Below are 20,446 nucleotides of genomic sequence, written 5' to 3'. Positions count from 1 at the left end.
AGAAACGGTATACAAGTCATTTAGTGTTGCCCTAACTTTTGCTGAAAGTTGAATGTTTAATATGCAAAATTACTACATCTGTAGGTGACATAACCCTTTGAGTTTTTCCCTATAATGCAAATTGCATAACTTTCAAAAGGCAGCTCAATATTTTGCATCTCATTTCACAGGAAGTGAATCATTGAATCCCTCTGTGGAGAAAAAGGTCAAACCCGGAGTCATTTAACAACCGATGTTTGAATTTAACGCAACCTTGTCGGGACAAATTCAAAGTGTTTGCAAATGTTCTCAGCTCACATGAGCTCAGTGTGCCGCTTCAATAAGCGTTTTATCTGCTGCTCAAAGTCTCTCTCTCTGTCTCTCTCTCTCAAATGAATGGCCATATTGTGTCTGAATGAAGGAGCGTCTCTCAGCCTCCAGGACTGACCTCATTTATTGTGCCAGCGTCTTTTTTTTTTTCCCCCCCTTTCACAATAAAACAGACGGCACAGAGCAGCTGGACGAGCGGCTGTAACGAGATGACGTCAGGACCTCGACGTGAACTACACCCATCAGACACCGGGTGGTGCTCAACGTTGTGCCACATGTGGTCTGGTTTTGTAGTACTCAGGTGTCACGACGCAGCAGCGTGACTCAATCTGGACCACACTTCTGTAATCATCTATAAAGCGATTATTAATAATCAGTCCAGCTTGCATCTTAAAAAGACGAGACGTGTAAAAACAGGACGACATCTTTATTGAGATGGAAGACTTGAAGGACACATCCGAGTCATTACAAGGTGCTGTGATTAAGCCAATTCCCTAAATATGACTTAAATGTATGGAAATTGTTACATTATTGATACAAGTTAAATATTAGACTTTCTTAGGACAAGGGCACGCCTCGCTTTCCTTGCAGTCTTTGAAGAACTCGTTGCAGGCGACGGTCAGTGCAGCGACCAGAACGACAAACTCCTGGAAGTCCACCTCGCCGTCCTTGTTTTCATCCAGTGTGGTGAAAATATTATCAACCACCTTGGAGTCCTTGCTGTCCTGAAACGGAAGCATTGGGATGAAAATTTGTACAAAAAAAAAAAAAAAAAAAAAAAAAAAAAAAAAAGAGAGCGAGTTTGTTTTTGCGAGATCAAATCCTGATGGCACCTCCCACTTCCAAGCCTTATTAATCTGAAGTTCTAGTGACGTTACCCTGTCATCCCCCCCATGAGTAGATCTTTCATCTGACTGGGGACGGTCAAAGTCAGAACGACCCGGGCCCGGTTCTGTAACATCAGTAGCCTGACTGTGCCCATCTATTGATCCGTGGCGCTGTAGTAGCAGGATTTGTGACCGAGGTTTTTCCCACCGAGTCGCCCTTCTGTCAGCTTCATCTTGGATCTAGAATCTTCTCCGTTTTAACAAATCCCCTCTAGACCTTCCCAAAATGATACAGACCTTATAAGTAATACTAGCAGTAGTTCTAGTTAGATCAGAATGAGCTTTTCATATCGACAAAAGACGCAGGTTCTCTGAGTCATGGTTCGGAGATTTAACGATAACAGTTAAGGTTTGACAACCTAGAACAGTGGAATAAAGAGACTAGATTCAACAGTAGTACCTTCCTGGTATGTAATTTGTACATTGTATTAGTGTTGTTAAAAGTCAAGTCAAGTTGAAGATACTCACTGCCGGGAAGTCAGCGATTTCCCCCTCTAACAGGTTCTTCAGCGCCGCCTTGCTCAGCTTGTACTTGTCTCCTCCTTCTTCTTTTTCAGAATAGCTGCGGAACACATTGATGAGGCCCTCCACAGCGATTTGCAGTTGGGAAGTCATTTTGTAGTCTCACAATTAATGCCTTGAAAGGACAAACACAGAAAGAACTGTTTTATTACAGATTAGTAGAAGTCATGAGGAAAATGGCATTTCAGCAAAAGTAGTAATTTAAGACGCGTTCGATCAATCAGAGTGTGATAAAGAGCTGAACGCAGAGGACCAGCTGCCTCCTTTAGCTCCGAGAGCAGGAAGATCGAATGACAAAAAACTAAAGTTGTACTGCAGTAACCACAGACATTACTGATGAAGGGCAGAGTAAATGGTGTTTTTTTTTTTTAAATGCACTGAAAACTTTTCCTGAAAGTAAAACAATTGGAGATGAAATAAGGAGACTTGCCCCGAGGAACCATGGGAACGATTGTATCTGTGAAGCTCCACTGCACCAGTTTAATCTGTCAGACTATCGACTTCTGTCAGTAGAGACGCCGTTCCTTTCAGGCAGCGCGGGGGAAACTAAAAAAAATGCTTCATCTCAAGTGATACAAATAAAAAGGTTCCACTTCTGAAAGCCTTTTTTAAAACCTTTACTCCACTAACATGAATGTAGAGCAAAGCAAGAATTAAAAGTTGGATCACTAAATTGTTATTGCTGATTTTTAAAGTTTTATTCTTGTACCCTTAACGGATTGTAAAAAAAAAAAAAAAAAAAAAAAAAAAAAAAAAAAAAAAAAAAAAAAAAAAAAAAAGAGCAAATAAGCGTATTCCTACTCGCTACACTGTTCTCTAAGTTGACCAGTGCGTACTGGTGGCATTTACACCAACCAGCACTAGATTTATTTAACAAATATGTCCTAACTAACATCCTAAAATATTGAGAATAAATCCCACTAAACATCGTCATAGATGTCTGAGGCCTTCCCCATGCCTCTAACTAACTCACTAACTAACTAACTCACTAACTCACTAACTCACTAACCTCCTCAAAGTGAAACAGTCAGCAGGAAACATGCAACGCTTCATGAGGAACACAAAGATCTCCTCATTCGTTTGCTTCTCAACCCTCAAGTGACATCATTTAGTCCATCTGCATGAAGAATGTGTTATTTCTCATTTCTAAAATAGGACCAATATCACTCCTACAGTTCAGATCATTGTTCTTCTAACTAGGCTCGTGGGTTAGCTTTAACTGGAGGCCTAACCGACTCTCTTGATTGCGTGTTAGTGTAATGATTATTACCATATGAACCATTTAAAAAAAAAAAAAAAAATATGACTCAGCACACGACTTCTTCTGCATCTGTATGAGACTCACCAAGCTTTAGAGTAACTAAACTAATCAGATTACTATTAAACGCACCAGGAGTGTGATCACACACACACACACACACACACACACACACACACACACACACACACACACACACACACACACACACACACACACACACACACACACACGAGAGGTAGTTAATACAAGACTATCATTAGACCAGCGTTCATGTCCAAACCTGGGTCCTTATTTAGAAGTTAGTGGTGTTTTCCATACTTGCATTTACTTGGTTATAGTTCTGGAAAATCATCATGGTTTGACTTAAAATAACCGAGTGCTTTTGTTGCCTAAACCAGAGTGAACCCACAATAAAACGCAGGTGGAGGAGTTGAAACAGTTTAAATATCTAAACTTGCACCTCCCGCCCTTTCACCATCAGACACCCGAGACGGAAGCTGCCACATGGAGGCCTCAGTGAACCATGGCGCACAAAAGAGACGGACCTCCTGCATGCAGGGCAACACACACACACACACACACACACACACACACACACACACACACACACACACACACACACACACACACACACACACACACACACACACACACACACACTTCTTGCGTTACCTCGCATGAACTCCACCTGAAGGATTAACGGTGTGTGTCATATTTCATCATTTTGAATGTCTGGTGATTCGTATCTATACACTTGATTGTCTGATGATCCTCAGCTATGAGAAGAGACGCGCTTTCATACATAATGCAGGGCTGTCTGTCTGCGTGAGAGCGCGTGAATTCTCTCTCTCTCTCTCTCTCTCTCTCTCTCTCTCTCTCTCTCTCTCTCTCTCTCTCTCTCTCTCTCTCTCTCTCTCTCTCTCTCTCTCTCTCTCTCTCTCTCTCTCTCTCTCTCTCTCTCTCTCTCTCTCTGCGGTTAGAGAGACAGAAGTGAGTGCTCCATCACTTCTCGATTAGTCTCCATGATTGCTGTTAATCAGTCACTCCCGCTGCGATCGGGGAGCTAATTAAAAACCTTTGAAATGTCAAATGCAGAAGCGGGTGTTAATTAACAGAGACCGAGACTAAAGCACGAGCTTTTATTTTGGGGGGAAATTGTCAACAACCAGACTGCAGATGCCACTCCACAATAAAATAAATGTGAAAACTAATAATTAAAAAGCGTTTCCTAGTTGGCAGAATTCATTTTGAACTCTCACCTCGCAGATCTGCCAGCTCTTATTAATAAAAGTTATTTTGAGGAATTAAACTCACCTGAACGCTGACAGCTGCTGGAGGAAGTGGCTTCAGCTCTCGTCTCATCCGTTATAAGGGCTCCTCTCACCTGTGCGCAAATGAGGCCGAATCAGATAAGCCCCTCCCCCCTCCCCCTACCCGGTGAGCCGCCGGGCCATGAAAGGCAACCACGCGCGCTTCATTGTCGCAGCTCCTATTGTCACGGCAGGAGAAGCACAGCTGTAATAACGCGGATTATGACCATATAAGGGTAAGAAGTACGAAGTCAGCACTCCTCCTACCGACACATGGACTGACTCCAACTTATTTCTGACTTTAATTAGTTATTTCATTAATGTCACCTGGAAATAAACCCCCAAAGACATCTTTATTATTTGAAGAAAAATATTTCAATATTGGGTAAAATAAAAATATCTCTCTTATAGAAATCCTAGTTTTTCATCACAATCCACATTTCTACATGTATAATAAACATTACTTCAATATAAAATGATTCAAATAAACCCAACGTCATTCAAACAAAGTGCCACTAAGCAGAAGCAGACACCTGAAGTCCTCTTGTCACAGAATGCAAAGTTGATTTACATCGGTATCTCCAGATCACCAATATAAAGGCTTTATGGATATTTGCATGCTTCTCGTTAAAAATTAGCCCCATTTCTCAAAAAAAGCAAAGAGCATTTGACACAATAATGCAAATAAGAAGAAGGCGGCAGTATTACAGTATGAGATCATCAGAGGCTCAGAAAAGTAAAACATAACGCAATATTGTATTACAATACATTATCTTGACCCAAATTTCACATTTGGCTTCATTATTAATGAGAACCTGAAGCTCTCTGAGATCAGAGCCAGATGTTCTGTTCTCTGTTTTGAGGTAGAAGTGAAGATGAAACCCTTCCTTTGACTTGATTAACTGAGACCGCCTGGATGTGTGAGAGGAAGCCTTTCATCTCTCTTTTGTGTGGGGGAACCAAAGTCACCGTCTCCGGTTCCTGCTTTTAAAGCCAACCGCAGAGATCCACAGAGATCCGCAGAGATCCGCAGAGATCCACAGAGATCCACAGAGATCCACAGTGGACGGACGTGGACGTGAGACACCTGGTATTGCACAACAACTTTTCCTCCAACATGTATGTGGCAGATTTAGAGTATATGGCTAAAAAGATCAAAGAAAACCTCTTAAATCCTTATATTTCTCACAGTATTCTCTCTCTCTCTCTCTCTCTCTCTCTCTCTCTCTCTCTCTCTCTCTCTCTCTCTCTCTCTGCAGGGCTGCAACCAGACAATAATGAGTTCAAGGGTGTCATCTACTGGCCATTTGCAAACTGTACAAACAACTTTGAAACGTAAACCTGTCTTTAAATTGTTACATAACACTGACTCAATACCGCACGTGAACGTGAAAAGAGATGAGAAAGGACATAGTGTGAACTCAACTCATCCACACGACACTAAGTAAAAAAAAAAAAATGGTGATAATACATGTAATAGTTAAATACGGGAGCAGTCAACTTGAAACATGAAGGATCTATAGAGAGACTTCAAAATTATCATCAGTGCAAACTCTAATACCTGACATACAATGCGCTTAACTTTTGCCAAGTGACCAACTGTCACTAAGCATTGTCCATCCTCAAGAGCTAGCATGGAGTGTAAATCAAAAGACGTTACAAGACGCTCATAACTTCAGATGACTGTTTAAATAACCAACGTAAACGTTGTGTATAAATGAGCATACGTTCATCCATCCATTATCTTTGACCGCTTATCTTGTTCGGGGGCTGCAGCCGATCCCAGCTGACATTGGGTCGAAGGCAGGGAACGCCCTGTTCAGGTCGCCAGACTATCGCAGGGCAAACACAGTTAGATTAATCATTTAACGTAAGCTGCATGTCTTTGGACGGTGGGAGGAAGCCGGAGAGCACGGAAGAGAACCCCACGCTGAGACGGGGAGAACGTGCAAACTCCACACAGGAGGGCGCCTTTGAGGCGACAGAGCTACCCACCGCACCGCCATGCGGTTCATGAGAATTGTCGTACTGTCACTGAAATAAAGATATAATGGTTCCATTTTAAAAAATGCAAGTTCTCCTAAATCCCTCAGAAGTACGAATCTGTTCGTACTTGCACGAGGCCCATTGCGAAGTACTGTATGTCCCGCGTGGCCTTTGACACGGCCCTGGAACGCTCGTGATCTCATACCTCTGAGGGCCAAGAATGTAACAGAGTGCGACACGGGAGATCCCATCAGTGGCCTTTCAGCGGCTGTCAGCTGGCGCTCAGAGGGAGAGCGGAGCAGAGGGCATCCAGCCCCATCCCTTCGGGGATGACATGACAGAATGCCGTTGGGCAGGCTGGGGATCGTGTTATTGTCATCATAATGAGACGGTGGCTTTTGCTCCCAGCTTTGGCATAACCCGGCGCACAAAAGGTTACCTGGGTTCAGGCCTTCACTGAGACAATACTGTATAATTTGTATTTTTCGAACCTTTTGGTCAAATTGCAACCACAGGGATGTGTCTCTGGTTTGACAGCTCATTGTTACTCCATTTAATAATGTCATTCTTGGGTTCTGCATTAGATTTGGCTACTCCTGGGTTCCCATCTTCCATGGGTGTGAAAATCACAGAAACGTTTCCCACGGATGATGTTCTGCTCTTAGCACTGTGCGTCCTCTTCCGGGTCATCGTTGGATTGCCCAGGACACCTCTCAGCTGCGCCCAGAAAAACGCCTGCTGGCTGACCTGCTGGGGCCACTCCAGGTACGTCTTGGTACTCAGCATCTTCTTGAGCTTGCAGTACTTGCTGGGCAAGGAGCTGGGATCCATGGGCTCCTTCACCACTAGTATGACGTCGCCAAAGGTCTTTCCCACTGCTCTCTGCTGAGTGAAGTACAGCTCGTAGTTGCACCACTCGCTGTTAACGAAGTGTTGGGAGAGAACAAATATGACCTGAGGATGAAGACAGAAAGAAAACATGGATTATTGCTTCGTAATATTGTGTTTTATTCTGTATTTTTGTCTTCTGGCAAAACTACACTTTGGTACCTTACGACTGCTTTCAATGTTGTCAATGATGTTGTCGATGATCCACCTTCCTGGCATGAAGTCCCTCTCGTGGATGCACAGACGATAGGAGTTCCCATTGCTCTCCAAACAAGGCAAGAGCTGGTTCCTCACCCAGTCTGCATCAGAGTGGCTGTACGATATGAAGGCGTGATAAGCAAAAGTCCCACCTTCCCCAGCCGCTTTTTCCTTATGAGCTCTGTACTTGGCCCTAATGATCTGATACGTGGCTTTGGTGTACCACGGGAGGTCAAAAATATAGCATATGAGCATCAATATCAAGATCACCGCTGCCGTGGTGGCGACACAGATGACGATAACTAGTCTGATATCGCACGCCACTCGACCTGGGATGAATTTGGATATGACTGTGTTGCGCAAGGCCTCTGGGTGGTAACACCTGTAGTTCCAAGGCCAGTCCGTGAGGTTAACCTTTCCATTGGACATCGTGTCCTGGACGAAAGCGTGGAGCTCACAAGTGCAGTGGTAAGGATTGTTCCCTGCCCTCAAGTGAGACAACTGAGGCATGTCCTGGAAGGATGCCCTGCTTATGAGACCAAACGAATTCCCATCCAAAGCTAGCAGCTGCAGTGAGGGACTTTCCCACATGGATGGGATGAATTTGATTTTATTCCCACTCAGCAGGAGCTCTTTTAGGTCTGTGGCTTTCTCAAAGTACGTAATGTCCAGCTGGTCCAGTTCGCAGTAGGACAGGTCCAAGTAGTGCAATGTAGTGGGCAGACATTGGAGGGCTTCACTCACGAACGGGTTGTGGTGAGCGATAAGCCGAGTGATGTTTTTTTGCCAAACACAGTCCCGACTACTGTCGGCAGATCCCAGTTTGTTGTTGCTTAAATCCAACACCTGCAGCTGCTGGAACTCCCTCGTTAGCGATGACAAGACGTTCAAACTGGTCAGGTCGTTGGTGCTCATTTTGAATGTGTGAAGATTTGGCACGGCGCCCTTGTAATCACACCTCTGGTTGAAGATGAACTCGTTCTCCAGTCGATTGTTGGAGACATCCAGAAACTCCACGCCTTCCATCTCAACCCAGGCATCGCAAGGCACAAAGTTGAAGTACACATGCTGTATCGACAGTTCCTTGATTTTGTTGAACCAGGTGAAGCGCCAGTCAAATCGCAGCACATCTGGATTGCTGATATACCTACAAGAAATAGAGATGCGTAGTGTTCTGTAAGTGCACATGTAAAGCCAACTTCCAATGATCATTTTGAAGTTTTTGTGATTATTGAAAATTTGAAAAACATATTGCCTTTGTGTGCCATATGTGGTGTTTTGTTTTAACAGTTAATTGTGGAAATTTTACAAGTCAGCTTTACATCAATGCGCTATAAACCAAATGGTCAGTTTTAGGAATTAGATTAGAAATGGTTCAGTTCTGGAAGCTTGCTCTGGAGGATTGGTTAAATTGGCAAAAATACTTATTTTTTTGTGGAAAAACTGCAGGGTTTTAAGATCTCACATATTTTGGGTTTCACTTGAATTATCATTATCATTTTGTGTGAATACTTTTTACATTTGAACTTTCAAAATGTACACAAAAGTTACAGCAAATAATTCTATTTCTTTGTGGCACATGATGCCCCCCAAAATGAGAAGATACTCACCAAAGATCCAACTTATCCAGTGCCAGGTCTGTGATGCTGGAACCTGCTCCGCTGTCAACAAACGTGGGTGAACGGGCGAAGTCGATGTACTGAAGTCTCAGCCTTTTGATGGGGGTGACTTGTAACTTTATCAAAGCCATCCTGAGGAGATTCTCATTGAATTTGCCTCTGTGAAAGATGAGCTGCTGGGCTGTGATGTCTTGTAAACCCTGGAAAATGTCCTCCTCTTCCAAGTAGTGCATGAACTCAAAGAGGTTGCGGAATTGGATGACACTGAAGGTCTTGTTGGCGAGGTCACGTAGCATGTGAGGGAGAGCATTTGGCCGTTGATCTACGGCCATATCAAAGCCCATCTGCTTTGTTTGGATGACTTCTAAACTTCCAGGCTCGTAGTAACTTAGATTGGCGGAACATTTGATTGCAAAACCTTGTAACCTGATGTTCTTCAGGGGCTGAAAATCAGATTTATTTAGACCCATCACCAAAGGGCCACCCATAGACAGGACTTGGAGTTTAACAAATTTGGAAAAGCTTTCCGCTAAAGTTGCATGTTTGTAAAGGTTATTGGACATGTAGAGCTCTTTCAGATTCAAAAGAGGAGTCAGAGCTGTGGCAGGAATTTCCTGCAGGGAGTTATTGAAGATGTCGAGATGCTCCAGTAGCGCGTTGTTTTTAAAGGCATCATTGTCAATGTGTGAAATGTTATTGTACTGCAGCTTCAGGATGCGAAGCTGAGTGAGGCGGAGGAAGTCGTCAGCGTGGACAGCTTGAAGTTTGTTGTAGGAGAGATCTACGTCTTCCAGCGTGGACGGAAATTGTCTCCACGGGACGCTGTCGAGCTGTCTTCCCAGACAGTCTGCTGCCCGGCCAAAGTTGTGTATGCGACAGGGTCCTCCGTCAGTGTTGGTGGTGCGGGGCGAGGATGGAGTTGGGGATGCGAGTGCTCCGAGAAGGAGAGCACTAAAATGAAGCAATTCCCAAATCATCAGTCAGACTAGTAAAAGACAAGAAAAGGAGAGATTAAATGTTGGCATTATATTCTTTACTCCACAGAAACATTTGCACATATATAAGTAAATAGGTACTGGTCGGAGTGCTTCCGTCTGTCTAATCTTGTATACTACAGGAAACCATCAGTCAAATATTGTTTTTGCTCAGTTATGACTGTGTGCTCAAGGCCCTCTCTCGGTTGTGGAGACTCAGCATTGTGTTGTAAGGCTGGGGCAGCGAGTGATCAACACCTGCCTCTGTAGCAAAAGGCATATCCGAGAGGACATTCACACGTTTAAAGAAACCCCCAAAAGCAGGCCTAAAAATAGCATTGAGAGACATCGAGATGAAAGATGCACGATGTGACAAGATCATCTACAAGACCTTTGAGCCATTTTCTGTCATTTGCCATTAAATCATAAATGTGCCACTGCAGAATAAACGGACGTTTTGGTTCGTTCCGCAGGGTATGTGAACCTCGCAAACAGACAACAGACTTCACAGACCACTCGTATACCTTCAGTCATTATGTGCTCTCAGGCGTCACATCTGCAGTGGAAAAGACAGACTCATCCATATAAAATAGACATTTTCATTGCCCCCCCCCCCCCCCCCCTCACACAACAGCACTCATTGCAGTATAAACTGCACAGTACTTACCCGCTCAAGAATAGTTTCCTGCTTAAGGCTGTTAATGCAGACTCCTTCAAAATCCCCTCTTCTAAGCCTATTTATATTGCCGGTCCAAGGCTGCACACTGTGTTGGCCCTCACATGGAGGAGCCATCAAGCTTTATAGCCCCCGTTAAACAAACACTGTTAGTTTCATCTAGTCCAGAAGTGACGTGGCTTGAATAAACATTTATGTCCGTGCGGATGTGGGTAGTATTGAACTATACTGTTTCTTTTTTTAAATTTATTTTAGGTAATCTTTGTTTTTGTTTTTCTGGTGGTTGTCCAAGCTGTCAGAGTGGGAGATCAATAAATATGATAACATTTTTCGGTTTGATTCACGATGGGAGCGATATTAAAATTGCCTTGCAGAAGCCAAAAATACAATTAAGCTGAGTGGAAGAGTAGCTTTTCCAGACTTGATGAATCACAACATAATAAGACGTTACAGTATTCTGTTGTCACATGAAAACCCTCATTAGATGTATATTTATTACAGAGGTGAGCAATAAGGAATGGGATGGATTGTGATGTTAAATGCCGGATCTATTCTTGTCCCGACTGGTGTTGTTTTGATATGCAGCTCACATGCATGACTCACAGCTTCTTCTGGATGACTACAAGATGGCACATACAAAAACAATACGCTTAGAATGATTTACTGTCACCCTGTGTTTACTGTGTGGTCATCGTCTTCCTTCCTCGACACACACATATACGTAAACACTGTCTGGGTGAGAAAAACAGCAGCCGTGACGCTGCTCCAATGAGGAAAACCAGAAACGCTCCTCGGCTATCTAATCTGGCCAACGGTGGACAGCTGTGCCTGGAAATTGACGGCAGATTACATGACCATCAATAATATTGACCGAGAGAAAGTCAGCTCATGAAATGCACTGTTGTAAAATGATTTTGTAATATTCGGCAATAACGAAGCTTTGGGAATCCATACAATCTTGTCCCGGACTATTTAAAAATAAACGGGTTTTAGGGCGTTAGTGGCAACTTTTGAATGTTACTATTACCTCTAATCTTTTCCAGTAAGTAGTCACTGGTGATAAGTAATGTGACGTTGTCAGAAAGTTGATGCAGTCTCTTGTCTTTGTGATCTTGCGCCACTGTTTTTAGACAAAATGTCTCGCTCACAAATGTCAACTTCAGCCCAAAATTTGCTGACCGATCGGACGACTCCAGTCGGTGGCGTACGCGTCTCTTGCTGCTTTGCCATGAAAACGAAAAAGAAAAAGAAAAAGAAGAAGAGGACAAAAACAACAAAGGAGGGATTGTGCAAAGAAATCCTTTTTACCTACATTTATTTAATTTGTCTTTACAGGAATACAAAAACAGCCAAATGGTGTTGTATTCCTGGAAGACGTTATGGTGCAATAATGCATGATAATACCAACTGGAATGGAGTTTGGAATCCGGAAATGTGCACGCGTGGCCTCCAGCTGGTTTGATATTAACCTTTCCGGCAGGAGGGTGTGTCGGGATTGGATTTACTAGTTGACTCATGTGCGTGTAGTTTCCTTCTCTGTGGTGCATGCAGCCTTATCTGTCAAAGGAACGTGCACTATAGGTTGGCTAAGCTGCAGGCTGTCCTCTGTTTCAACCTTGGTTATCATTTTCCCCAGCTTCAGAGGTAAAAGGGCACGTTGCAATCACATCAGCGTCAACACGCATTTAGGGTTTTAAGATTTCTGGGTCATACGATCTGTAAGACCTACACATGCGGCTTACAGCGTACGCTCGCAAAACATGTGGCCCCTTCTCCCGGTCAATATCTTTCACAATGCAGGTTCGGCCCGCTGCCAGGTTTCTACAGTACGAGGTGCAGAGACGCCTGGGAGCGCGGAGAAGAGGGAAAATATGTCCGAGAGATTCAGAAATCCTGTCACGTTTAAAACCTGCCTGGCAACGATGCCATTGTTCATGAATGCACCCAGCTGATCTGGTGTTGCAACACAAGGATGCAAATTGACACTTAATCTCCCTGAGTCAGTCGCGAGGAAAGAAGTCAGAAGGAAGAGGAAAAACTACTGGAAATGTTTCAGTGTGACAGCAAGTCCCATTGTTTGAAAGGTACACTCCCTGTCCTTCACAATAAATTCAGTGACAGAAAATGTTGTCTCTCGATTGACAGTTTGATTAAAAAAACAAGACCAAAACCTGTTTTATTCCATGCGTACCGATTCTTTGTCAAATCCTGGCACCTATACATTACCCACAATGCAACAAATCCGCCGACAGTTAGGTCAGAGGGTTGGATGTGTTTGAGCGCAGGGGTCTAAGGCAAATCAACCACCTGTTAAGAACACTTAATTAGCCCCTTTGAAAATCAGTCCGATGTGCCCATGCTGCTGCTCTCCAGCGCCAAATATGTATGACTGGGAAAATAAATGAAGTTTTCTTCGTCGTGATGTCTGGATACAAACAATCCTCGTCTAGCTTTAACACATGTACTTACTTTACCGCGTTCACAGCTCACAGGAGGACTAAGGGGTTTCTGCAGGCAGTCATACACTCTAATACCGTATCGTGGGACTATGTGGTTTATAGCGACCCAACGCAGCACACGCTGCAGTTTGAGCTCCATTGTGAGGCGCTAGTCCTGCGCTGAATTAACAACCAGGCTATGAGAGAATCAATAAAGGGCTCTATTATTGATTAAACTATGATATCTTTCTAATACGCCGCGGTCGGCGTCATCTGAGTCGAGCTCGGAGCTCCATCAGCGTGTGTGATGTTTACCCAGCAGTCAATAGCCGGCGGCAAACAGCTCTTTCATTGACATGTGCTGGCAGCACTTTTGCCCACTGCCTCTGTATATGACGCATGACGTATAAGCCGCAGGATTGGATGTCAGCAGTTGTTATTATAAAATGACTCATAGCAAGCAAACCACGATCTTTTCAACAGGCTATTCTTGGTTATTTTGTCAAATCACACGGTAGCACACACACTGTCTTACCAACTTGTTTTAAGCGGTTGAATAACGGTCACATTGGTTGATTAAACCTAACAAAGTACTTTTTGTTGCCGAAACCAATTTTTGCCTGTGAAGACAGAAGTTTTTATTTTGAAACTACTGTATGTATAACACAAAGGGAATTTGACCTGTGTTGCTGGACAATCATAAGAAAATGCACTAAAAAAGAGAAATATTGTAAAATATCATAAGAACCATTGTATGTATTGCTAAAGGGCACTTAAGTGGTGGTAATGAAAAAGCAGCTCTTTCATGAGTTCTACCCATCAGTCTCAGGGATTGCACTAGCAACGTACTCGATGTCACGTCCATGAAACATGTAGGCGATGACAGGATTAGGCTTTGTGCCTATTTTATCTTTTAAGCCACATCATAGGAGTGTGTGCCTCTAGCAACGTTGGGCATCGGTTGCCTGATCAGCTGTCAGTTCACACTTGTTCTAGAATGAAATCACTTGACACATAGTGGCTGGATTGCCAGTAAACTTGGTACAGACGTCCATGTTCCCCTACAGAATGCAATAATTATCGATCCCCAGAGTCTTGATGTAGCGTCATCATCAGATCATAATTTAAATAAGTCCAATACTAGTTTTTTTATGCCCAAATACCCGTAAAACTAATAGCTTTCCCATCACCTTCTTCTAATCTCACATTATATTATATATTAATTGTTGGGTTGGGTCTTATGATGGAATTTGTTGATAAAAATAGAAACATAAACTAACACCGGTCTTATCTTTTAAGATAACCGTCTCCTCGGGCAATCAGTGTGCTTAATTCTTGGCACCTGTGAAGCTCCAGCGGTAAATTGGCTCATTTCCGGCGGTTCAGTGCGGCTGTTGGGACCTGGCTGAGCATGTCTGTGGCCTTTCCTCGACAACACCGTGGGGAACGGAACTTGTTGACATAAAACCATTTTAGAGAGTGATAAACTCTGGGTTTTATTGAGAGCGAGCAGAAGTTAAGGCCAAGGCTCCGGTGCTTTTCAAGGGATTTATTTGTCATAGTTTATTATAACTGAAAAAGAATGCAGGCCCGTGGCTCCACTTGTTCTGGTATTGATTACGCGTTCACTAATTATGTTACACAGCACAAAGCACAGGACAATATAGGTGGAGTCAACTCACACGCAGTACACTTTGTTCTCTACCAAGCATTGTTTCCTTTTGGAGGCCTTTCTGGATGCAATTTAGATTTTTGTGAATTAAAGACATTCAGGGTTCCCACTCATTTCGTACCAGGACTCATCAAGGACCTGTTCAGTTTGAAAGCATTGCTCCAGGCTCGGGTTTAATGACCGTAGCTTGGGTTCAAATAACTATGGATGTGGCAATACTTGAGTATGGGAACTTATATGACGAGTAAATTAACATCGACATCTGGTTTCACGCGTGACACACTAACAGTGGAGTCCTGGGTGAAAGTCCGGTGATTTTGGACTCACCCATCCGTCCCCGATCTCCTCCCACAGCAGAACGCTCTTGATATTTTCTGGTTCACGATTACGTGGATTACACGCAAATATATTTTCTGTCAAGTGAAGTAAAAGTAGAACATGGTATAAGTTCAAGTACCTCAAATTTGTACTTCACAGTACTTGAGTAAATGTACTTAGTTACTGTCAACAGGTAAAATGACTGATAAACAAACACATTCTGGACTTCCACCAATGAGACACAAGGAGTTTAATAAATCGAATGTTGTTGTTTTCAAATCACAACATTGAGTTTTACATTCAATTTTACAACATGGCCTAAGTGTCTAAAGCATATTGAATGGTAGCAATAACAACTGATAACGCTCTTTTGATTGGCTGCCAACATCTGAAATGAGTTTGTGCTCTATGACAGATTTGTGGTCAGTGATGACTAACGAGTCTCTCTTCAGTCTGACGTCTCTGTTTACTCAGTGCTTTACCGCCGTTAAATCTAAAGACTTCAGAACGTAACGTTTGACCTCACAAATAACGTCTGATGTTTTGTGGTGTTAATCCACTGAAAGTAGTCCTGAATGTGAAGAGCAAACTTTACTAGAATCATTTGTATTTTAAGAGTTAAAACTAAAACTTTGAAACGGACACGACAGATACAAATTAAACTTCACTCACCTTGAGACGGGCGGTCAGATTCATCCGCTTCGCCGGGTTTAACGCGCAGCTCAGGTTAAAATGTTATGTGACGAAGTCAGACTCTTGGTGAGAAGTGAGTCAACACTGGATGAGTTATAGCCTATGGCAACTTGTACAGCTCTCTCTCTCTCTCTCTGTCAGCCTTTCATTAATCTGTGTGTGTGTGTGTGTGTGTGTGTGTGTGTGTGTGTGTGGGTGTGTGTGTGTGGGTGTGTGTGTGCGTTGCTCAGGAATGTGTCAGACTTCTGAGAAGGAAGAAAGTCTTCCTGTCACTACATCCATAAGTGCTGTTGACATCATTCTTAGCCATTCAGATATAGACTTGGTTTCATTTGTGCAGTTTTTTTTTTTTTAAATATGGATGTCTGCATTTAACTCGGTGAAGTAAAAAAGAGAATTCATTTCTGGTGCTTGAAATGTAAACAGTCAAACAATATGTCTGACAGGTGAGTGTACAATGAATTATTGATGGAGGGGGAACAGTTATGGGTGAAACAATAGAATACATACGAACATATTTGACAATGATATCCAGTGTTTATCAATCCTAACTGTCCCCTAATGTCCCTAAATGAGCATTTCATACCCTAGAAAAGTTGTCAGGTATTCTCCACATGATCTCACTCTTTGTGGACCAGCTCACCAGAACACAGAAGGTCTGTCACTTTTTTAAACTCTTTGTTGCGACACCTAAAAAATGAATGAAGGTATCCACGCCGTGCCGTGGGAGGATACACAGGATTTTGGAGAGCTGGCAGAGACGCGAGTGAACATTATGCGCTGTGAATATGGAAGTTGTCTTCGTCTCTGCATTCTGCACATACACACACAGGGTTGTTTATAGCATGTATTCACTTCCTCTAGGTCGGGCTCCCTTACAGAACCTTGTTGCACCGAGCTTTTGCCTGTACGCAGTATCCAGCTCTGAGCCTGTTTGATAACACTACATTGGTACGGGTCGAGAAAGTTTGTTCCCCCATCAACTTATGTTCTGTATGATGCCACATTAGTGCCTCCTTTTCTCTGTTCTCTACTGAAAAATCTGCAATTAGCTGCAACCTTCAGCAATGCGGACAAATTAAATGCGTCATTCCAAGAACCCACCCAGTTTCTGCCTTTAAAATGTCTGGAATCCTCATCTTGGTGTGAGCTACAGAAACATTTTGAACTAGATTATGTAATCCTTGTGAAAGATTAAAAAAAAAAAAAAAAGAATCAAAGATCATATGAGCACTGAATTTACGTCGTCTGACACTGGATGAAAATTGTTTGCACAATGCAATTGTCTAGTTGGTTTTTAATCGGATGTCTCTTTTATGTTAGAGTTGTTGTTTTTCAATGTTTTAATTTTTTACTTTTGGCAACTTTTCTGTTTTTTATGTGGTGCTTGTTTATAAAACTATTTTACGTTGCCATATTATTCTGGCTAAATAAAGGTTATATAAAATTATAGAAAAATGAAAAAATTGTGAGAAAATCTGTTTTATTAATAAACGTACTTAATTCCAGTTGCTTATAACACTCCTACTAAATCTACACACTTTATTGAACCCACATTTTTTCTAGAAGCCTGAGTATTTTCATCGTCTAAACTTAATTCTTTAAGTTAACATGTATACTAATAAAAACAAAAAATATTTTGAAAAGACACAATGCATGTTACGAGAGGAAAATGTACATTTCCTGTGTTCATGGGCCTTTATTTTGAAAAGACACAATGCATGTTACGAGAGGAAAATGTACGTTTCCTGTGTTCATGGGCCTCTATTTTGAAAAGACACAATGCATGGTACGAGAGGAAAATGTACGTTTCCTGTGTTCATGGGCCTTTATTTTGAAAAGACACAATGCATGTTACGAGAGGAAAATGTACGTTTCCTACGTTCATGGGCCTTTATTTTGAAAAGACACAATGCATGTTACGAGAGGAAAATGTACGTTTCCTGCGTTCATGGGCCTTTATTTTGAAAAGACCTAATGCATGTTACGAGAGGAAAATGTACGTTTCCTGCGTTCATGGGCCTTTATTTTGAAAAGACACAATGCATGTTACGAGAGGAAAATGTACGTTTCCTGCGTTCATGGGCCTTTATTTTGAAAAGACACAATGCATGTTACGAGAGGAAAATGTACATTTCCTGCGTTCATGGGCCTTTATTTTGAAAAGCTACTATGCATGTGACGAACGGAGTCCAATACTGATGTTAGTGGGGAACCTGGAGCATCACAGACGACGAAGTGGTGGTGTTTGACGAGGAGTGAAAATGTGTCGGTTTATTTTTAAGAACAAGAAGAACCAGAACTCAGCCAGAACCTGCCATCAGCAGTTTTCATACTTTTTGATGTATTTCTTTGGTTAATAGTATTTTGAGTAAAAACAGTGGAGGACTGATATCTCCAGTGAAAGTGTTTGCTACTGTAGATACAAGAAGCTAAGTGAGACGTTTTTATTTGGGTGAACCAAGCCTTTCCCACCATAGAAGCAGTTTCTTTTCTCAGGCAGATTACCTCATTGTTTTGAGACGTGACGTCTGGAAACAATTATAATGGAATATTGATTGATTTGTTTTTGCCACTGAGAAGATTGACATGTGAACTTCTTCACTGTTTCTGTGTGTGTGTGTATGCTCCTGATAACTGCAGAACAATGGATGTGCCAAACCAATTGACAAGAAAGGAGGATTTAGGAGGATTTGTATTGAATGGCTTCTGCTTATTTCAGCCAAAAAATATGAATAGAGTCGATAGGCAGCAATTTGTTTGGAAACAGTGAGCTAACAGAGCGAGATAGAGACGCCTACTCAGGGTCTTCCTGAAAAGCGAGGCTTTGTTCTTGAGTCAAAAGCTCAGGGATTGATTGACTTCTGCAAAAGGCTGCTCCTACTGAAGGAGAGCGGTCTTCTCATGTCACCCCCGGACAACAAGAAAATAAACATATTTCCCAAAATGCGAAACTATCTAGCTGGCAAAAGTTGTTAATTCAAGACTGAGTTAGGTTAGAAATTTACATTGCTAACAAAACACTGTATAATGTTGTCTTTTGTTATCTTCTTTAAAAAAATTCCCATATTTACAAAATTGGGATTGGTTTAAAGCATGTGGCAAACCTCTGATTATGAAAAGGGAAGCTAATGTCCAAGAGTCTTATGCTTGCAATCTTTCTAATGTCCATTAGGGGGCGACTCCTCTGGTTGTATAGAAGTCTAGTCTAAAATGACTCTACTTCTCTCTTGATTTATTCCCTCAGTAAACATTGTAAACATGAGTTTATGGTCTCAATCTCTAGTTTATAGTCTTCTTCAATACAGCATGATGTTCATTTAGTACATTATGCTCCATTTAGAGTCAAACAGACCATAAAGCAGGGGATGCTTTAGGGGCGGGGCTACACGGTAATTGACAGGTCACTATTGTAGCGTTGTCCGGTCTGTGAGTGCTTTGTGTTCGTATTAAAACATTTTCACAGTGTGTTCCAAGTTCATGAAAGGTAATTTGTAACATCTTGGTCGACTAAAAAAACTCAGCGTTCGGTTGTAGTTAGCTCCACTCTTTTGTGTCACTTCTGGTTGCTAAAAAAACCAAGATGGCGACAGCAAAATGCCAAAATCAAGGCAGTCCGCAAACCAATGGGTGACATCACAGTGTCCCCTTCTTCTATACAGTCTGCAGTTTAAAGTTATTTTTCTACGTCACCACACATCCACAGGTTGTTGTGTTTTCTGCTACAAGCAGGCCTTTTGCATACACTGTTCAAATACCTACAATAAGTAATGCACAAATGCATAATGGTGAGCCAGGAAGGGTGACGTAGTATAAAGAGCGACGTGGGGACGAGGTCGGGTTGGACGAGTGAGACAAAAAGCCCAGTACTTACCAGTAGTAGCCATATAAATCCAGAAGTCAACGTTGACTTATTTGTCATAAAACCTCAATACGTAAGTAATGCCACGTCCGTAGTCATTTTAACCCAAACCAAGAGCTTTTACTGCAACTAACCGGGTCGTTTTGTTGCCTAAAGGCAACAGGGGCTTGTGCAGGTGCAATGATCGCTTGTGTGAAAACATAACAAATAACTTTGTGTAAGATATAAAACTGTTGCACGAGGACACGTTGCAACAAGAGGACACTGCTATCGTCAACAAGGTCCTCCTATGGCAAGGATGGCTGGTATTTGCAACTGTGGTGCTAAACGGTGCACTAGCCCACACTGGTGTAATTTTCACCACTTCTCACCTACGTCATTAACCTCCTCCTTGACAAAGCTAACTAGCATGCATTTATGTAATCAGGTTCCCAAATACTGTCGACTCTTGGTGCGTTCAGTTCACTCAATAGTCTCACTAAATACTGTATAACCAACATAATTGGATATTTCAGCCATAAAACATTCATCAGTCTGAGAAAGCCTGGTTTTCTCGTAGCCTGCTGGCTGTACTGTAACTTCATCTCTGAATATTGGAGCAGACAGGTTTGACAACCATGCCCCATTAAGTGTTGATGCATGGAGAAGATTGCTGGTTCTGGACTCATAAAACACCATCGATCGGGGGAGAGGGACGCTGCAACAAGCGTAATCAGCTTAACGTTTTAAGAAAACTAGCAGAGACTGGATTTATGACTCATGTCGGTTGATTTCAGATGCTGAATGGGCGGTACGTCTTATTACATATTTTGCCAATACACCGAATATTGGCC

General features: G+C 42.4%; 2 protein-coding genes across 3 annotated transcripts; both read right to left on the bottom strand.

Moving 5' to 3' along the window:
- Nucleotides 1-721: 721 nt before the first annotated feature.
- On the bottom strand, nucleotides 722-4,376 carry LOC137887153 (protein S100-A1-like). Its single transcript, XM_068729958.1, has 3 exons — nucleotides 4,294-4,376; nucleotides 1,665-1,833; nucleotides 722-1,034 (listed from the first exon to the last, which is right to left on the bottom strand). Exons 2-3 carry the CDS (start codon nucleotides 1,809-1,811, stop codon nucleotides 858-860), a joined length of 324 nt encoding a protein of 107 aa, XP_068586059.1. The 5' UTR covers nucleotides 1,812-1,833; nucleotides 4,294-4,376; the 3' UTR covers nucleotides 722-857.
- Nucleotides 4,377-4,711: 335 nt separating this feature from the next.
- On the bottom strand, nucleotides 4,712-15,882 carry tlr18 (toll-like receptor 18). Of its 2 annotated transcripts, XM_068729975.1 has the most exons (5): nucleotides 15,731-15,882; nucleotides 15,068-15,153; nucleotides 8,972-9,931; nucleotides 7,326-8,508; nucleotides 4,712-7,229 (listed from the first exon to the last, which is right to left on the bottom strand). In XM_068729975.1, exons 1-5 carry the CDS (start codon nucleotides 15,752-15,754, stop codon nucleotides 6,774-6,776), a joined length of 2,709 nt encoding a protein of 902 aa, XP_068586076.1. In that variant the 5' UTR covers nucleotides 15,755-15,882; the 3' UTR covers nucleotides 4,712-6,773. The 2 variants fall into 2 exon arrangements, with proteins under 2 accessions (XP_068586076.1, XP_068586077.1); XM_068729976.1 differs by lacking the exon at nucleotides 15,068-15,153 and having other exon boundaries at nucleotides 8,972-9,965.
- Nucleotides 15,883-20,446: the final 4,564 nt, after the last annotated feature.

This window comes from Cebidichthys violaceus, unplaced genomic scaffold (genome assembly GCF_023349555.1).
Source record: "Cebidichthys violaceus isolate CVI_PGR_0920_01 unplaced genomic scaffold, fCebVio1.0.p SCAF_48, whole genome shotgun sequence".
NCBI classification, from domain to species: domain Eukaryota; kingdom Metazoa; phylum Chordata; class Actinopteri; order Perciformes; family Stichaeidae; genus Cebidichthys; species Cebidichthys violaceus.
The sequence above is the reverse complement of the archived record's forward strand: the minus strand, read 5'-3'. Positions and strand labels throughout refer to the sequence as shown.